Source organism: Diceros bicornis, chromosome 38 (genome assembly GCF_020826845.1).
Source record: "Diceros bicornis minor isolate mBicDic1 chromosome 38, mDicBic1.mat.cur, whole genome shotgun sequence".
NCBI classification, from domain to species: domain Eukaryota; kingdom Metazoa; phylum Chordata; class Mammalia; order Perissodactyla; family Rhinocerotidae; genus Diceros; species Diceros bicornis.
The window spans coordinates 6,873,301-6,892,311 of record NC_080777.1 but is presented as its reverse complement, the minus strand read 5'-3'; the positions used below and the strand labels follow the sequence as shown (position 1 = coordinate 6,892,311).

Sequence of the window (19,011 nt, the reverse complement as noted above, 5' to 3'; positions counted from 1 at the left end):
GAAAATATTATTTACTTGATTTTGGACTTATTGTCTGGCTCCCTTCATGAGAACTAAGAACAGTAAGAAAAGAGATCCTTTGTCTTATTCACTACTGAACCTCCTGAATCTAGAGAATAGTGCCGAGCACACAGCACACGTCCAATAAATATTTATCAAATGAATGAAAAATGTTTATTAATTTTATATTCTAGTACATAGTGTAGTGTCTGGCACATAGCAGGAACTCAACACATACTAAAAAATAAATCTTCGAATAAAAAGTGGGGTCAGAAAATGAAGAGCCTTGAATAACAGGCCAAGCAGTTGTACACTCGACTGTGGTTGATTTTATCTCATTTTCCTACTTACTTGTTCTCTTCAATCTCCAATTGGCAGTGCTTCTAACATTTTGATTTTCCTCCAAGTTCTTTCTCAGCTTCTTTTGTCAAGTAGTTCATGATGTCAATATAAAATTAGATATAGCCTAGATTTTAAATGTGGCTCTACTTAAAGTAGCACATGACCACTTTGAAAAATATGTAAAATTCCAAATAGTAACGGAATTCCAAATAGTAATAATAATACAAATAAAATATATTGGGAAAACCATGAAAAGAAAAAATCCTGAGCACCTTCTATAGAATTTAAATCTTTTGGATTTGGTGTTGACTTGCTTATTAAAAAGCATAAAAATTTTCAATGGAAAGGTATTGAATTACCCAGGGAAAAAAAAAATCACACATCAAATAAACTTATACTCTGAAATTCAGTGGTTTTCTATATAACATCCACATTTAAATGTTTAAAAGAAAACAATGTTAAATTGTTCCCCCAAAATTAATAAGAATACAGTAACAAAATAAAATGATTCTTACCAAGTTATTGTCATCCTGGAAAGCATAATGCAAAGTTGTAATCCATTTATTATCTCCATTCACTAATACATCCCTTTCTTCACGGAAACATGCTGTCTGAAAAGGAAAAAAAAAATTTTTTTAGATAAAGAACACAATGTAAAACTAGGCAATATATTATGCAAACAATCACTTAATATGTTTATTATGCTTTCTGTTCTGGAAAAGGAATACATCCAGTATTATATGACTTTTCAACAAGTCAAGTTTCAAAGCACCCTCAGAAACTGGACAACCGGAATAGTACATTTAAAAAACATTTTATATTAAAAATACCATTATAGTTCAAAAAAAATCTGAAAAATGCACAAAATTATTTAATTAATAACTATGGCCCAACCTACCATCCAGATAATATACATATCAACATTTTGCTATATTCAGTTCTGATCTTTTTATTTTTTAAGGAAATAAGATACAAGTTGCAGCCTTTCTACTCCTATGCCATTCTCCTCCCTCCTTCCCCTGATATAATGAATAATCTGCAGTTAGTGTATATTCATCCCATCATATGCTTTGATCACACATGTGTGTGTCCAACACCAATAGCATTGTTTTGAAATTTTACATGAATGGTATAGTTTTATCCTTTTGCAACTTGATCACTTTTTACTCAATAATAGCTGTCTTCCTTTTAATTGTTATGGTATTCCATTGTTGGAACACACCAGAATTTATTTATGTAACCCTACAATTATGAAAACACAGGTAATTTACAATTTTGTGTTATTACAATGTTGCAGTGAATATATCTGCACAAATGTACAAGAGTTTCTCTAGGGTCTACACTTAGAAGTGGAAATGCTAGATATACGCATTTTCAACTTCATCACATATAGCCAATTTTCTTTTTTGCCCACATCCTCAACTGCACTTAGCATGATTAGACTTTTAAGTGTTTGTCAACATGATGGATGCGAAATATCTCCTTGTTCTTTTTTTTTTTAACATATTCCTAATTACAGGTGCAGATAAATAACTTTACATACACTTATCAGGCCTCTGAGCTTTCTCTTTGAATTGTTCACTCCCTTTGCTCATTTCCTCTAATTGTCTTTTTCTTATTGATTTGCAAAAGTTTTAATTTATTCTGAGACTATATTACCACCATTGTAAAGATATATCCTGGGTAACCTTAGAAATGTGTGGGCAAAAATAAAAAATAATTTCACATGATATATAATTGTATAATACATCATCTTTAAATCTTTAATTAAAAAAGCTCCGCTACGCCAGCAAGTCCCACCAGAACTGAAAGTCTGTCAGTCACGCCCCTGTACTTTCATCGTCCACTTGTGTCCAGAGGTTACCACCATTAATTCCTTGTTGAGTATCTTCTCACGAAATTGCTGTGCATACATAATCATACAGACACACATATTATACATTCACATAGTATCCCATCTCCCATCTTTTCTTTTCTTTACACAAATGAGACCACAGTGCTCTGTAAGTTGTTTTTTTCAAGTAACAACATACCTGAACAACTTTCCATACCAGTACATGGAGATCTACCTAATTTTCTTGATGGCTGTACCATATTCCATACACACTGAAAAATCATCATACAGTATTCTATATACAGTAGGTGCTTAGTAACTTATTTACCACAAGGAAAATTCAATAGCCATGATACACAAAACAGTTAACATTATTAAGCCATTACCCTAATTTTTTCCCATGTATTTCCATAAATTTTATTTGATCAAATAGAATTTCTGAAGCCATGCATTAAATAGCATTACCAGAGAAAATACTGAAAACAATTAAAGCTTAAACCAAATGAGTAGTTTTACAGGCAGTTTTACCTGTCAATTAGATTATTAAAATCTACAACACGCTTTGGTTCACTTTAAGGGGAAAACAGAATCATTTGACACATCCACCATTAAATTCTGCTTTAGAATTTAACTGACCTGAGGTTACGGTTTGCTACTAACATTTTAGAGAGGTGGTGAAGGCTGTCAGAGCCCAGGAGACTCTTTTCTTCTGGCTTTATCTTACTATGACAACTATCTGGAATTTTATAGACATTTCTGCTAGAATCTAATAAACATTTGATTAATGACTCCAAACTAAAGCTCCAAAGATTTTTTGTTCAACAGAACAGATTAAACTTTAAGTAGATTCTAATCTATGCTAAACAGTTCAGTGAAAAACTAATTTTTAAAAATATAAAATAAACTGTTTATGATATAAAACTTCAAACATATATAAGAAAGAAGAGTACCACAACCCCCTCCCCCCAATACACGCATCAACCAACTTCAACATTTTATTGTTCAATCTTGTTTCATCTACACCCTCACCGGCTTACCACCACCCTCCTTCCACATGCATATGTGCTCACACACATGTGTATACACACACATAAAGGATTTTTTTAAAGCAAATCCCAGACATCAGAAGATTTTATCTGTCAACATTTAGCTATTAAACTATCTCTATTAATGCCTCAGATAATGAGCTTAGACGTGAAGTGCAGTCTCGTTTTTTGCTTCAATATGTCACATTGTCCTCAGTTGGTTGTCACAACTGGGGGGAGGGATGCTACTGGCATCTAGTGGGACGAGGCCAGGGATGCTGCCACACATCCTACAATGCACAGGGGAGCCCCCAAAAGGAATTATCTGGCCCCAAAAGTCACAAGTGCCACTCCTGAGACCCTGTTCTAGATTAACATTAACTAAACCATGATGCATGCATACCATGGGGTTCATAAAGTTATGCCAGTGATTCACCATGGTGAAAGCTATAATAATGTCTACTTCAACTAACATTTTTTTAAAAATTAAAGATTTTTTTAAAATCCCCCTTTAAAAGCAGAATATTTGAGTCTGTAAGAAGGTAACAAACATGTGGGAGGGGTTACTGGATGCTATATACTTCTTCAGATGCTGTCACTCACTTTCTATTCAACCGAACATTCCGCTTGCCACAGGGATGGCTGTGACTGTCATGCAGTGTTAGATTTCTCATGTTCAGTCACATATTATTTAAATTTTATCCTTAATGAGCTATTGCTTAAAGAGAAAGAGCAACAGTATACCTATGTTAAAACAGAAATTACTCAGCACCATATATAAATGATGATAATTCTGCAAGCTGTGACATGAATCTCCTCTCCAGAGCCCGAGGTGCATTCATCAGAGCAACATTCTTATACAGCACATCAAAATTGCCTGAATTCTTGGAAATTATGTATCACAATGAGAAAATCCACTCAGATTATATCCACTTTGGCTTTTCATTGATTAGTAATAAAGACTTCTCTCACCCATAAAGTATTAACACAGAGAAATTCTTTCAAACTGAATCATTCTCTCTAATCTAATATTTGAGGGGAAAAAAGTCAAAATTTTTTATTTTTAAAAAATATATAAACAAGTAGAATTTCAAATTGCAAACTGCAAAAATCCAAATATCAGGTTTTATACACCAAGACATCAATTTACTTTTAAATCTCCATTTTAAAATATATTCGATGGCCAAACCAAACCCAAGATATGCCATTTTTTAAACTTGTCAGTAAAAATGTGGGGTTTTTCATATAATTAAAGAAAATCATTTGATAACATCCATAACTAGCAAGTATGTGAGAAAACAGACACATTTACATGAGTGCAAAGATATACTGATCCAACTTTTTTTTTTTTTTTGGTGAGGAAGATTCACCCTAAGATAACATCTGTTGGCAATCTTCCTCCTTTTTGCTTGAGGAAGATTAGCCCTGAGTTAACATCTGTGCCAATCTTCCTCTATTTTGTAAGTGGGACGCCGCCACAGCATGGCTGACGAGTGGAGTAAGTCTGTGCCTGGAATTGGAACCCGCAAACCCCAGCCACCGAAGCGGAGCATGCAGAACTTTTCACCACTTGGCCACAGGGCCAGCACCTGATCCAACTTTTTTAGAAGACAATTTGGCAATAGCTATCAAAGTTTAAATGTATACCTACCCCTCCTCCCCAACCCAGGAGTTCCACTATCGACAAATTTAATCTGGGGAGTAGGTAAATTCTAGAGTCAGCACAACGTGAAAATCTCTTAGTATAAAAATTACCCTTAAAATCCCTTCAACCTCAGTGTACACAAATGGGAGTACCTCAGCGTAGCCAACAGCAACATCTCTGATTAACAGCATTTCATAGTCCCTTTTATTTTTATTTTACATTGCATATACTTCTTAGGTGGCATAACTAGTCCTGATGCACTATTTTCTCTCTTGTTTTGAAATTTCTCTTTGCCAATAACACATATTTAGATTTGGTGAAATAATTAAAAGTATAGTCCACCTTACTAAAATTCACACTTCGGATAAACTTGCAAAAGTACTCCAAAATACTCCAAAATGTATAAAGATTTTTACCACAGAATAGTTCAAAATAGTAAAAATGTAGAAACAACCTAAATGGTCATCAATGTTTTTTAAAAAAATCATCCTACTAAAAACATATCCATTTAGTATAATGAAGCTAATAAAAAGAAGATAAATGTATAAATATGGAAATTGAAAAATCCAATATATATTACTAAATGATAAAAGAAATGTGAAAAATAAGTCTTTTGATATGATTCCATTACAGTAAAATTTTCTATTAAAGATAAATAAGAAACTCTTAATAATGATTTACTTTGGGCAGAAAGACTGGATATCTGGGGGAGAAGAGGGAGTTTTCATTTTCCTACTTTTTACTTTCTATAGTGTTGCATTTTCTGTTGACGTAGGTGGCCGGTCAGCAAGCAGAGGCAGTTCACATCTAATGACCTCAGTTCATCACTACTACTACTACCGGCACCAACAACTATAAAAATAATAAAACAGCGATAACAAAAATAAGACAACAGGCATAAACCAGTACTGTCACAGTAAACTAAGATATATTATTACTCCACTTATGAGGTAGAAAGCATTATTATCTTTATTTAATAAAGGAGATAACTGAGACTTAGAAAGGTTTAACTCCCCAGATGGAGAATATTTCTGTAAATTGTACTGCATCTCCCAATGAAACGAGTAAGGACATCTCCTGTATGAGTGAAGTCAGAAAGAGCCGAGTAGGGCCGGCCCGGTGGCTTAGCAGTTAAGTGCGTGCGCTCCGCTACTGGCGGCCCTGGTTTAGAACCCAGGCGCGCACTGATGCACAGCTTGCCAGCCATGCTGAGGCCGCGTCCCACATACAGCAACTAGAAGGATGTGCAACTATGACATACAACTATCTATTGGGGCTTTGGGGAAGAAAAAAAGGAGGAGGATTGGCAATAGATGTTAGCTCAAAGCCCGTCTTCCTCAGCAAAAAGAGGAGGATTAGCACGGATGTTAGCTCAGGGCTGATCTTCCTCACAAAAAAAAAAAAAAGAAAGAAAGAGCCGAGTAAATTTGAAGAGAAGGTAAAATTTACAGAATAGATTGGGGGAAATTAACTTAAAGGACTACTGATGCACTACCCCAGTTTGTAAATGATGTATCTGTAGAGGTATCAATCTCTGTAACTGTAAGATTATTTAGCAATTATTCAGCTGCTAGGTATAGAAAGAAAGAAGGTTTCCTAGTACCTTCAAATAATCCACGTCCCACTAATTATATATTTGTTATATACCTTAAATAGAAATAAATATGGCAGATAGGTTAAAGGTAGATCTCTGAAAAACTGTTTTGAAGTATCAACAACACACATTAAAAAAAACAAGAAATTCCGCTACTCATTTCTAATTTATTAAGTGTCATTGGTAGGCCCAGTTTTCCAAAGTCGGATAAGTCATGGTCAGAATGGGTTTTTTAAATGTTTTTAAAAAAGAATTTGATAATTCAAGCATAGAAATACAATTCCATTCTACTTTAAAATGAATTCTTTAGAAGTTCGATGTAGAGTTTTTTCCTAAAAGATAAAAGTTTCAAATAGTTGAGGCGAGTTCCTTTCGTATATTGAACCAGTCTTGTATCCCTGAAATAAACCTCACATGGTCATGGTGTGTAATACTTTTCATATATTGCTGAATTCTATTTGCTAACATTTTGTTAAGGATCACTAAAGCTACGTCTATGAGGCATACTGGTCTTGAACTTTCTTTGTATGGTCCTTGTCTGTTTTTTCCATCGGAATAATACTGACTTCATAGAAGCAGCGTTGTTCCTTGGGCCCTGACGTCGCAGTCTCGTCTACCCTCTTCTCTTGCCTTTCAGAGTCTTCTCATGTTGGTTTTACATATAATGTCCAGGCTCCTTAGTGTACTTAACGGGAGAGACAGGGAGAAGTACATCTACTCCACCTTCCCCCAGAAACAATATATTATGCTTTTTAACTCAACAAGATAATATTTAATTTCAATTATTCCCTGTTTTATCTTCTATTTTGCCACTTCTTCCAGTCAGTAGTGAAAACTAACCCAGTTATCTTTCCCTTTCACAATTCTTCCCCAATATATCCAACTTCATAAAAAATAAGTACAAACTTGAACTCAATTTTAAAAAGTTCTCTCTCTGAAACTCTAAACTGACCACTATTACTCCTATGAAACAATTAGAACATACCTATTTACTATTTCTTAATAAGAAGACTGGCTGCTCCAGCTGCTGGCAAGGCTGTCAGCCCCCCAGGGTTTGCTTCCGCTGCACAGAGCCCGCTAGTCCAAGGCCACGTCCTTCTGGAGGCAGCCCATATCCAGCGACGGACTGGGGCAGGTGCAAACAGGCGTCATTTGGCCCAAAGCAGGACAACTCCAAAAGACCATTTCTGCTCCACAGCTCCCTGCTGGATCAACTGAGGCTGGGGGACAGCTTGACTTCTCCTGACAAATCATGTTTCCCTCCCTTCCCTCCTACAACTGTTGATTTCAGAAGGAATCCCTAATAAAAATATACTGCACACTAAACTCATTCTCAGTGTTGACCACCTGGAAAATCCAACCAGAGACAGCAAGGCAATTCAGCCTTTGGGAAATTCAGAAACAAAGACTGAAGTTATTGAATATAACGGGCACTGGCACATATGCCAGAGTGACATAAAAGTTTCCAGATACTTTTTAAAACAGGATATTACTACATAGTAATTGCCTCTGGGAGGTAGAGAGAAGGGCTGGGCCTGGGTGCGGTGTAGTCACGGTACTTTAGCTTTATCTTTAATGTGCTATTATTTGTTTCACAAAGAATATATTTGTATTTCACTCGTACAGTTTTCTTCAGTAGACACAGAGAAAAAAGACTGAAAGCAAAAACTTGCCCAAAATGTTACTGATTAATTCTAGACGATAGAATGCAAGTGATTATTAGTTTCTTCTTTGTGTCTTATTATATTTTTCAAATTTCCCAAAGGAAAGAAATAACGAAGTATTTCACTACCACTGTATCCATCATCGTGGGAACCTTTTGCTTTTCCCTCTCTGTTTGTTCCTTTTCAAGTTGCTACAAGCACTGGGAGATAAAGAAAGATTTCTAAGGGCTAATTTCTCATTATCCTCTTATGGATCTTACTAACCTCCAGGGCTAACACTCAGCCTACTCAGCAGTACAACCACTCTGTACGTTAAAATACTGAAATACTTCCACATCAGTAAGTCATGCTTCCCTGAGGCCCCTGGGTGCCCTACCCCATCCAGCCACTCACTATTATCCAGCACAGCAAGAGACCTCCAGAACCCCGCCTCAAGTTTATGTGTAACATCAGCTCTGACCAGACCATCCCACCTATTAGATATTTTTCACATCACTTCAGCCAATCTTTCCCTCAAATCTAGCACCAATATAAAAATGCTGACAATTCTTGTAATACTAGATTTTACTACCATTCTTTAATAATATAAAACAAAATATAAATTTTACTGCATAATCAGCAATAAAAAGAATTCTGAGAGGATGTATTCAAAACTCCTGCTGACTTTTGCTTAGAGCAGAATACAGATAAATACAAAATAATATAAACAAGTTATGTCAAATTAGGAATTAATAAATACAAAACTTCTTCCTATAAAAGAAACTAATTTCCACAAACCCTTTTAACATAAATGTATAAGCCCCGCATTACAAGGGTTTCCATTTGGTTTTCAGACAATACTAAATTAGCATTACAAATGATAACTTTTATCATAACTAATCACAATTGTGAATTGCTGAATTTGTCTCTTAGGCCTTAAAATATAATGCATCACAGATAAAACGTTACTAGATGATATTTAAAGATCTATTGGCTCTCTATAATTTTATAGTTCTCTAAAAATATTTCTAAAATATTATTTAAATATTCCAATAATTAGAATCTTACCTCAGCTCTTTTCAGCATTTCCCATTTATTCAGTATTTTCATGGCAAATACTTTATCTGCATTTTTCAGTTTCACTACAGCAACCTAGAAAAAGAAACACAACTTTTAAAATATGACAAATAATATTTTTTTCAGTCAACCATTTTCCTTTTTCCTCTCTGTAAAAAAATAAATACCAAAATTATCAATGATTTCCATGCAGTTCAAATTCTAAGATCCTAAATCAAATAATATTGTCAGTTGAAAAAGTTACATTACAGAATATGTGCCAAACAACTGTATTTCTGAACACTGTTATCAGTTGGTGATTATATATTATAGTCTGCTTTTCAAGTTTTCTGCCTTACAATTTAAACTCAACATCTATTATCACTGAGAAATTGACCAAAATGTACAAAAGGAAATAACTAGAGCTTATTAAATAATGCATCTTGAATTCTAACACGATGCTACAAGGAATGCCAGCTGCCAAAACAAATATGTTTTGTAGGGATCAAACAATACAAAGTAAACTGAACATGATACTATTTTTCACATCACACAGTCTTACACCATACCACAACCCCCAATACATACACACACACACACACACACCCCGCCCTAAAGATCAGTTAAAGCTAACAGCTCTACTAATTGTTGACTTTACACATTCCTTTCCAACAAAAAAAAAAGAACAGATATTTCTGTATTTTGTATTTTAATTATGGATCAAAGAACTGTCAAATACAAATAAATAAGCCCCCATTCTCACCCTCAACAAACTGATTACATTGCTGTTTCTACTCTTCTGCTTCAGTTTGACTCAACAATCTCTAGGGGACCCTCCCAGCTCATTGGGGATGCGACAGGGCTGAGACTGAACTACAGAAGAGGAGATGAAGGTTCAGTGAGGATGTTTCCGTTATCAGGGGCTGTGGAAGGGGAAGACAAATACTACCCTAATATGCAGGTGAGAACAAAGTATATACAGTATACCTTCAAACAGTTCAGAGGGATAGTTCCAAGGATAGAGAATAGGTTTAAACTCAAGTACCATAATTTTTAAAATCTTAATAGCAAATGTACATATCAAGTGCATTTAAATAAATTTATATTTGGATCAGATTGCAATAAAAGTCATATGACCATATAAGTAAAATCAGCTTATAATACTATAGTACTATATAAACTAGAACATTTCTTGGTAATTGTCATAAACGGTTATATGACTGTGATTACAGTGTTTCATCAATTAAAATGGTAGGAAGAAAGAGGAAATATCTCAATTTCAAATGCAATCACTTTAGTCTTTAGTTCTATCTGGTCATATCTGGAGAAAAGATGGGTCAAATTGTTCTTCCAATGGGCTTATGCTTAAAGAAAAGGGGCTGTACAAGACATAGAAGCAAACTAAATGTCCACTGACAGATGAATGGATAAAGAAAATGTGGCATGCATATGTATATACAATGGAATATTATTCAGCTATAAAAAAGGAGATCCTGCTTTTGCGACAACATGGATGAACCTGGAGGACATTATGCTAAGTGAAATAAGCCAGACACAGAAAGAAAATCAGTGTATGATCTCACTTATATGTGGAACCTAAAAAAGCCAAACTCATAGAAGCAGAGAGTAGAAGGATGGTTGCCAGGGGCTGGGGGGTAGGAGAAATGGGGAGATGTTAGTCAAAGAATACCAACTTCCAGTTATAAAATGAGTACATTCTGGGGATCTAATGTATAGCATGGTGACACAGTTAGCAATACTGTATTATATGCCTGAAAGTTGCTAAGAGAGTAGATCTTAAATGTTCTCACCACAAAAAAAAAAAAAAAGGTAATTATGTGAGGTGATGGAGGTGTTAACCTTACTGTGGTAATCATTTTGCAATATATACATGTATCAAATCATCACTTTGTACACCTTAAACTTACATAACCTTATATGTCAATTATATCTTAATAAAGCTGGAAAAAAAAAAGAAAGGGGGCTGTAATAAAGAGCAAGGAAAAACTTGAGACACTAAGATCTCTGAAAGGCTGAAAACACAAATTTAGCTACTCTGTTGACTCAAATAATATGTTGCATAATTGGGAGTGCAAATGGACAGAAGGACAGGAGCACTGAGCGAGACACGCCCACATTTAGGACAGGGAAGACACAAGGAAGGCTATCACTTAAGTCTTTTCTTATTCTGACTTAGGGAAGAACGGCTGAAAGACTCCAACACTTAGACATCTTCCCTTCCTCAGTTCAAGACATGAGAAAGGGACTCCTAGCACTGTGTGACTCACCAATTTTCTACGTGTATGGGTATATAAGTATCTGATGATTTATACTAGTAGTAGTAGTAGTAGTAGTATCCACCAACACATACGGAGTGTGCTCTAAATGCCAAGTACTCTACTAAGAGTTTTATGCAGGTCTACAATTCCTCACCTGCAGTTCTAAAAGCCAAAAGAATTTTACAATTCATTTGGCAGCACGTTCTGACACCAGGCTAATTATAGTTTTTTGTTTTTTTAATGTCACTTAATGTAAAGACAAACATGCTTCATTGCAGAAACACTAATGCCTTTGCTCATTAAGTGCTCCTCCAAACCCCAATAGGAGTGCTATATGAAATAGAGTATATGCACTAAGCTATGTAAAATAGAGTATATGCACTAAATTATCTTTCTAAAAGCCAAAAAACATCGGAACCAAAACCACCTCTGGATTATAGAGCTGTGCAGTAGAGATAAACTAGGATTTACTGAACCCTCCAACTCTGAGCTAGCATTTATTGTGGCTGTTCAGGGTGGTGGTGACAGCATGGACTCTGCAGCCTGACTACTTGGGTTTGAGTCCTGGCTCTGTCATTAGCTGCATAACTCTGGGCAAATAACCTAACCTCTTAAAACTTCAGTTTTCTCATCAATATAACAGAGTTAATAACAGTACTTACCTTATATAACTGTAGTAAAGATTAAAATAATTAATATAAGTATAAAGTGCTTATGACAGGGTCTGGCACTTAGGAGAATTCACTAAGCATTAGCTGTTACTAAGTCAGGCCTTGCATGAAGCACATAAGAGTCCAATCTCTGAACTGGCCCTTGCTCTACCACTAATATGTAGCAGGCATTACACATCCCAATTTCTTCAATTTCTTTAACTACGAAATAAGAAACTTTGATCTCTTCAACTTACAACTTTCTATAATTTTATTATATATAGAAATATAGCTAGAAATATCCTCAATTGAAAATATATACAAATAAAAACTAAGCCACAATATTTACTCTAGAGTGGTTTCCAAAAGTAAAATATTGGAAATAAATATTCTGAAAGATGAAATTGACTAAATATGATATATCATAAAATGATAGAAAATTATTCATATTCTCGAAAATATTGTTAAAGAATACTATTTAATAGAGAAAAGTTCACAATATACTGTTTATTGAAGTTTGTATACTGATTATTTTTTCTATATATACACATAAAATATATACCCATAAATTTCCATGCCATATGTATGTACCAAAATATTACAAAATCAGGTATTTCCAGGTATTCACCATTTCTATTCACCATTCTACACTTTCTGCACAGAACATGCAAAATTTGAAGCATGGAATGGGATAGTGTGAAATACCACACCTCATCTTGGCCACGAAATGACTACTAATTATTGAGGTACTGTAGTGTGGCAGAAAAGGGCCAAAATGAGACCCATTCTACACGTTTATGTGGTCATCAGGAATGCCATGCTGCTGCAGGGTGAAAAACATTCTCAAAGCTATCTTATAACAGTTTCACGAGCTGCCTAAAAACTTTTCTAAAATGAGGTGGGATGTGGTGAAATAAAGAATGTCAGTTCAGGAAATATTCTTTTTTTTTTTCGTGAGAAAGATTAGCTCTGAGCTAACATTCGTTGCCAATCTTCCTCTTTTTGCTGAGGAAGATTGGCCCTGAGCTAACATCTGTGCCCACCTTCCTCTATTTTATATGTGGGACGCTGCCACAGCAGGCTTGATAAGGGGTGCATAGGACTGTGCCCAGGATCCAAACCTGCAAACCCTGGGCCGCTGAAGCAGAGCACATGAACCTAACCACTACGCAACCGGGCCGGCCCCAGGAAATAATCCTGAATTATCAACTTGATGACGTGATGAGACAAGAATATGAAGCTGACGGAGTGATAAAATAAAATAAAATTGATCTTGTTCTTCTTCTTTAACACTACAGATCATTTTCATGTTCATTTCAGTAGAAGAAAACTAAAAAAAAGAGGATTCTCCTAGAACTCTTAACTTCAGGTTCTGTGTTTTTGAGAACCCTGGCTAACTGATACATAAGAGGGTAGTATGTTAAAATGTTCTTCCTTAATTTGATCAAAATGAAAAGTACATTTAGTATGGACTGGAAGATTACAAACTTAACACAGAACAAAGACATATTTTTTAAAACACCAAACATAGAGATGTCTTTAAAGACTTTACCTTAAAAGCACTATGATGTTAGAAAAATTACAAACACTAGGCAAAAAATCAGTAGGTGACAAATGTAAAGGAATGAGTTCTTAAACAATTTAAGTATCATCACTTATAGCTACAACACATAACTTAGGAATGATGGCACCATATTGAATGGAATTTCAATGTCCAAGAAACAGTTGCCATGTAGTTCTGCAAATCTAGTCTATATTCAATATATCCAGAATTCACCACACCTCTTCTGGTCTATGCTATGCCAACCTACCATTATATCCTGCTGGATTGTCCTACCCAGCCTCTCTGCTTGTGCCCTTACTTCCCACAATCTATTCTCAACATGGCAGCCACAGTGATCCTGTTTAAACGTAGCTCTGATCATGACATTCCTCTACTCCAAAACTTCCAACAGTTTCCAATCTCTCTCCAAGTAAAAGTCAAAATCCTTACTATAACTTATAAGGGCAACATATTCTGGTCCTCCAACCTCCCAGATCTCATGCTAGTCTCCTCCTCACACTCTGCTCCAGACATACTGGTCACCTTGTTAACTGAACTCAGGGCTTCTGCACTTGCTGTTTCCCAGGTCTCGAACAGTCTTCCCCATGTAGCTACATGGTCTGCTCTCTCCCTCACTGAAAAGTCACTCTGCCCTTTCACACTTCCTATCCCATTTCTCTGCTTCCTTTCCCCCTTAGCTCTTATTATTTAAAACTATATATTCACTTATCTATTTTGTTTATTGTTTGCCTCTCTCACTAAAGTATGAGAGCAGGGACTACTTTTTCTCATTTGTTCACTATACGCCCAGTGCTTGAGAATCAGTAGGTACTCAATAAATATTTGTTGAATAAACGATGAATGATATGTAATCTACATGAGTGTATATACATAGAAAGTCATAAGGCATCAATCTCTCAGCTTCAAGTATACTACTAAACTGATACTAAAACTCAAATAAAAATAAAGGATTATGATAAATGAAATATAATTGTGTATATTAAGATTTATTAAGTGTGTATCAGATTATTCCAGCTCATGTTGCTCTCTGAACAATTATATAGTTTTCAAAGTCGACTGCACAACTTAGCCTTCATTATCTTTTGTCTGCTGGTTACTGTTCACTGTTTATTGTTTTTGTCTCTTTTTCATCTCCCCAGTATAATGTCTACCATCATTTATTATTAACAATAATAAGATAAAAGCAACTTTTATTTATAGAAAGCTTACTGTGTGCCTCACACTGGGCTAAGGACATTACATTTACCACCTTAACTTAATGCTCACACCATTCTAAAATGGGTTCTACAGTTCTCACTATCTGATTACAGAGCTAGCGTTCTTTACTAAGTACTGAATAGTTCTACAGGTCCTGAAGAGCTCTTTCCATTCATCATGCCTACAAGCTTGATATCTATTGACAGGTTAATGGTGATCACTGTTAATATGTATGGAAATCACTGTATTTGTTTTTTTGTGTGTGAGGAAGATCAGCCCTGAGCTAACATCCATGCTAATACTTCTCTTTTTGCTGAGGAAGACCGGCTCTGAGCTAACATCTATTGCCAATCCTCCTCCTTTTTTTTCCCCCAAAGCCCCAGTAGATAGTTGTATGTCATAGTTGCACATCCTTCTAGTTGCTGTATGTGGGACGCGGCCTCAGCATGGCTGGAGAAGCAGTGCGTCGGTGCGCGCCCGGGATCTGAACTAGGGCCGCCAGTAGCGGAGCACGCGCACCTAACTGCTAAGCCATGGGGCCGGCCCTGTATTTGTTTTTTATAAACTGTTCTGTTAGTGATCAGTTTGTTCAAAATATTTAATGAAAAAAGTATTTAGTCTCTTTAACAAGCAAACTAAAAACACTACAAAGAGTTTACTAAACAACTAGAGGTATCCTCTCTATGGAGACACAATTTATACATACAGTAGTGATAGTCAAAATATTTAAAAATTGGTACAGCATGGGCTTCGACCAATCAGAACAGACACTGGCTATAACGATACAGGATGCCCATACTAGTGTGCCCCTATGGACTGAGGACCAGCCCTGCAAAGGTGCATCATGCAGTTCAACTTCACACTTCTTTTACTCTCCCCCTTGAATCCCGGGAGAGCCAGGGTACAAGAGTTCTTAAGGAAGAATGAATGGCTAAAAATAATTCTCCTTTCAGACCCTAGGACTAGGTTACGCAGACACATAAGGGCCTAGTCATAGTAATCAGAGGAAGCAAGCTAATTAAAAGCTTTTGACACCTGAAGCAGGGGTAGCAGGCCAAAGCAGCAAGCTTTCACAACCAGCTCTGAAGCCCAGAAGCCTTGAAGCTGCCGGAGCAAGGCTGGAGCAGGCAGAAGCGGTGAGCCACCAGGAAACTGTGGACAGGCAACACCCAGGGCGTAAGTTAAAGGTTTTCCTGAAAGCAAAAAGGAAAACCCAGCGTTAAGTTAAGCAGTGACTGACAACAACTGAGTCGTAGAGAGAAGGTTCTTAACTCGTAGAGCTGTTGATTTTCAATTATATCTTGCTCCTTTATTGTTTCCCATGATTTATGCATTTCTTGTAGAAGTTACATAAATTATGCTTTTATTTTCATGGTTTTATTTTTTTGAGAAAAAGCATAATTGACAGAAATGCTGCTCCTATCAGATATCGGTGCCATGGTGAGCCTATCCACTGGGTCTACATATTTACAAATTCCTGATAGAAGACAAAATACCTTGGAGGAAATAATGATGTCTTTAGGGTCATCTTTGCATTTCGAAATCTGTTGATTGATAAACACTACAGAGTATGTGAGGCCACCAGAGATATTTTAACCAAGAATGAATAACTAAGCAGCAAGAGCTTCTAAACCACCCAACACTACTTTTCTACACAAAATTCACTCTGTCTGAAAATTAAGAGTACATTATCTGCAATGTTTGCTGCTTTTATTTTACATACTTTAATTGATACACATATAGAGCAAGAATATACCAAAAAAGAAAGAAAGAAAAAAAAAAAAGACACCTTCTCACACTAATCTCAAATATTATCAGTCAAGCATTAAGTACTCCGAGTTGACTCTGGAGGTCTAAATCTCAGGGGCCTGTGACCAGGCAGGACTTATTCTGGGTCAACAGACGCCTGGACTGCGCTCTGCTGCAGCCCCCTCCCCAGCTCTGCACCCCACTCTTCAATTCTTCCAAGCATTAAGGCTGTAGGGCAAATATCGCTGTCCTTAACTATCTGCCTCAATCCTAACGATGAACTTATAAGTAATTCTCCAGTGCCCTACCCTTTTTTTCAGTCCCTTTTATGAAAAAAGAAATTATTCCTTAAGTACTTTTATTATTACTTCCTTTTTTCCATAACTCAATCTCAACTGAGCCCTAAAATCTAACTGCAGTCCCACCATTAATTCTTTGTCCTTTACCAATCTTCTAAAATACCCCATGCCACCCTGCCACCACCATCTATCCCACCCCTGTCCTATCCACCCCCACCCACAATTAATGCTCTGTTAGCCTACTTCATAAAAAATAGATCCTTCACATTGCCTCATACCGTCTTTTAACGTTTCTACATTTCTACCTGTCTTTACTTCTTTTCCTTTGGAACCCAAGGAAGAAGTGTCCCCACCACTTTCAAGGCTAACAGTATCATCTGAGATCTTGATCCAAGACCTGCCCCTTCCTTCCCTTCTTGCCCTTGTTCCATTAAAGATTTGTTTCTGGACTTCAAGCCCCCTTTCTTCTGGCTCCTGAATGTCAATTGATAAACTTTTCCAAGACCATCTCCCATCCAAAAACAAAAACTTTACTGCCACCCTAGCTTCCCCTCAAGGAAATGATATCACATCCCTTTTCCATAAGGCATCATTTCTCCATAAAGCACATTTTTAAAGAGTAGTATATGCTTGCTTTTTCCACTTGTTCGTCATTTACTTGCTTCTCTACCTCTTTCAATCTAGTTTCTACTTCACTCTACTGGACTGAAATTATTCTCTCAAAGATCAATAATGACCTTCCAATTTCCAAATAAAATGTATTGAGACTTCACCCTCTCTTCATTATTGGACACTGCTGACAATCATTATACTTCTCTACTTTTTTTTCTGTAACCTGGTAAACATTCCCCAAGGATCCCTGCTCCACCTTTTTTATACCTCCTCTCCTTCCCGACTTGTATTATCTATTCCAAATGCCCCAGTTAATACCTATATGCTGATGACTCCTAAATCATTATCTGCTAATATCTAGACCCATATTATTAGTTGCCTACTAGTCATCTCTCTAGAATGTTCAGCAAACATCTCAAATATAACAAGTCAAAAACCTGTATACCAACCGCATTACTCAAGCTGCATACCTCAATCATCTCTGACTTCTACATTTAACTATCACTGACATCCAAAGTGACTCCTTTCCAGCCTGTCTCTCCCACCCACTCTTCTTTCCCACTACCATGACCTCGTTCAAGCCCTCATCATTTCACCTGAAAAATGATAACAGGCTCCTTTTTGACCACCTTACTATATGCCAGACATTATGCTAACTGCTGAGAAAAAAGGTCAATGAAAGAGTCCTTGCCCTCAAAAATCTCACAGTCCAGTGTGGGAAACACACCAAAACAGATAATTACAGTACAACATGGAAAGGAAAGGTAAAAACGAGGCCTAGGGGGCCGGCCCGGTGGCGCAAGCAGTTAAGTGCGCGCGCTCCGCTGCGGCGGCCCGGGGTTTGCCGGTTCGGATCCCGGGCGCGCACCGACGCACTGCTTGGTAAGCCATGCTGTGGCGGCGTCCCATATAAAGTGGAGGAAGATAGGCACAGATGTTAGCCCAGGGCCGTCTTCCTCAGCAAAAAAAGAGGAGAATTGGCGGATGTTAGCTCAGGGCTGATCTCCTCACAAAAAAAAAAAAAAAAAAAAAAAAAAAAAACGAGGCCTATAAAACACACAGAAGAGAGCCCTGACCCAAAAGTTTAGAGTGGGGGAGGGAAGAGTATATTATGTGAATATACATGTTCAAGTGTCTTGGAAGAGGTGACTGACACCTGAGTCTTACACAAAGAACTCCAGACAAAGGGTACCAAGAGGTTTCCTTGGAGAGAGGAGATATACTGGGAAGTGGGGGCAGCATGAGCAAGGCACAGAAGCTAGAAATATCTGTGTGGCGGAGAGGGGTGAAGATTTCAGGGACAATCAGCAGTTTTTCCTAGGAAAGGTTTTCCTCCTAGCAGGGAGGAGCAAGAAATGAGGCTGAAGGATCCAAGTAATGGAGGCACTTGCATGCCATGTTAACTCAACTAGAACCTTAAAATGGAGATAACAGGCAACCATTCTTCATAGCTGGTGTTAGCTAGATCACTTGAATAGCTCTGTGGAGAATGGTTCTGAGGTAGGGAAAGAAATGAGAAGGT

The 19,011-nt window shown here is 36.7% G+C and overlaps 1 protein-coding gene across 7 annotated transcripts in view; it reads right to left on the bottom strand.

Annotated features, from left to right (window-relative positions):
- Positions 1 to 19,011, bottom strand: part of CDC42BPA (CDC42 binding protein kinase alpha) — a 310,403-nt gene that overhangs the window by 204,388 nt on the left and 87,004 nt on the right. For all 7 annotated transcript variants that reach the window (XM_058533588.1, XM_058533583.1, XM_058533582.1 and 4 more), the window contains exons 3-4: positions 9,152 to 9,235; positions 858 to 953 (exon numbers count right to left, since the gene is read on the bottom strand). In XM_058533588.1, the coding sequence (XP_058389571.1) occupies positions 858 to 953; positions 9,152 to 9,235 (180 nt within the window). The remainder of the gene's footprint in view (positions 1 to 857; positions 954 to 9,151; positions 9,236 to 19,011) is intronic.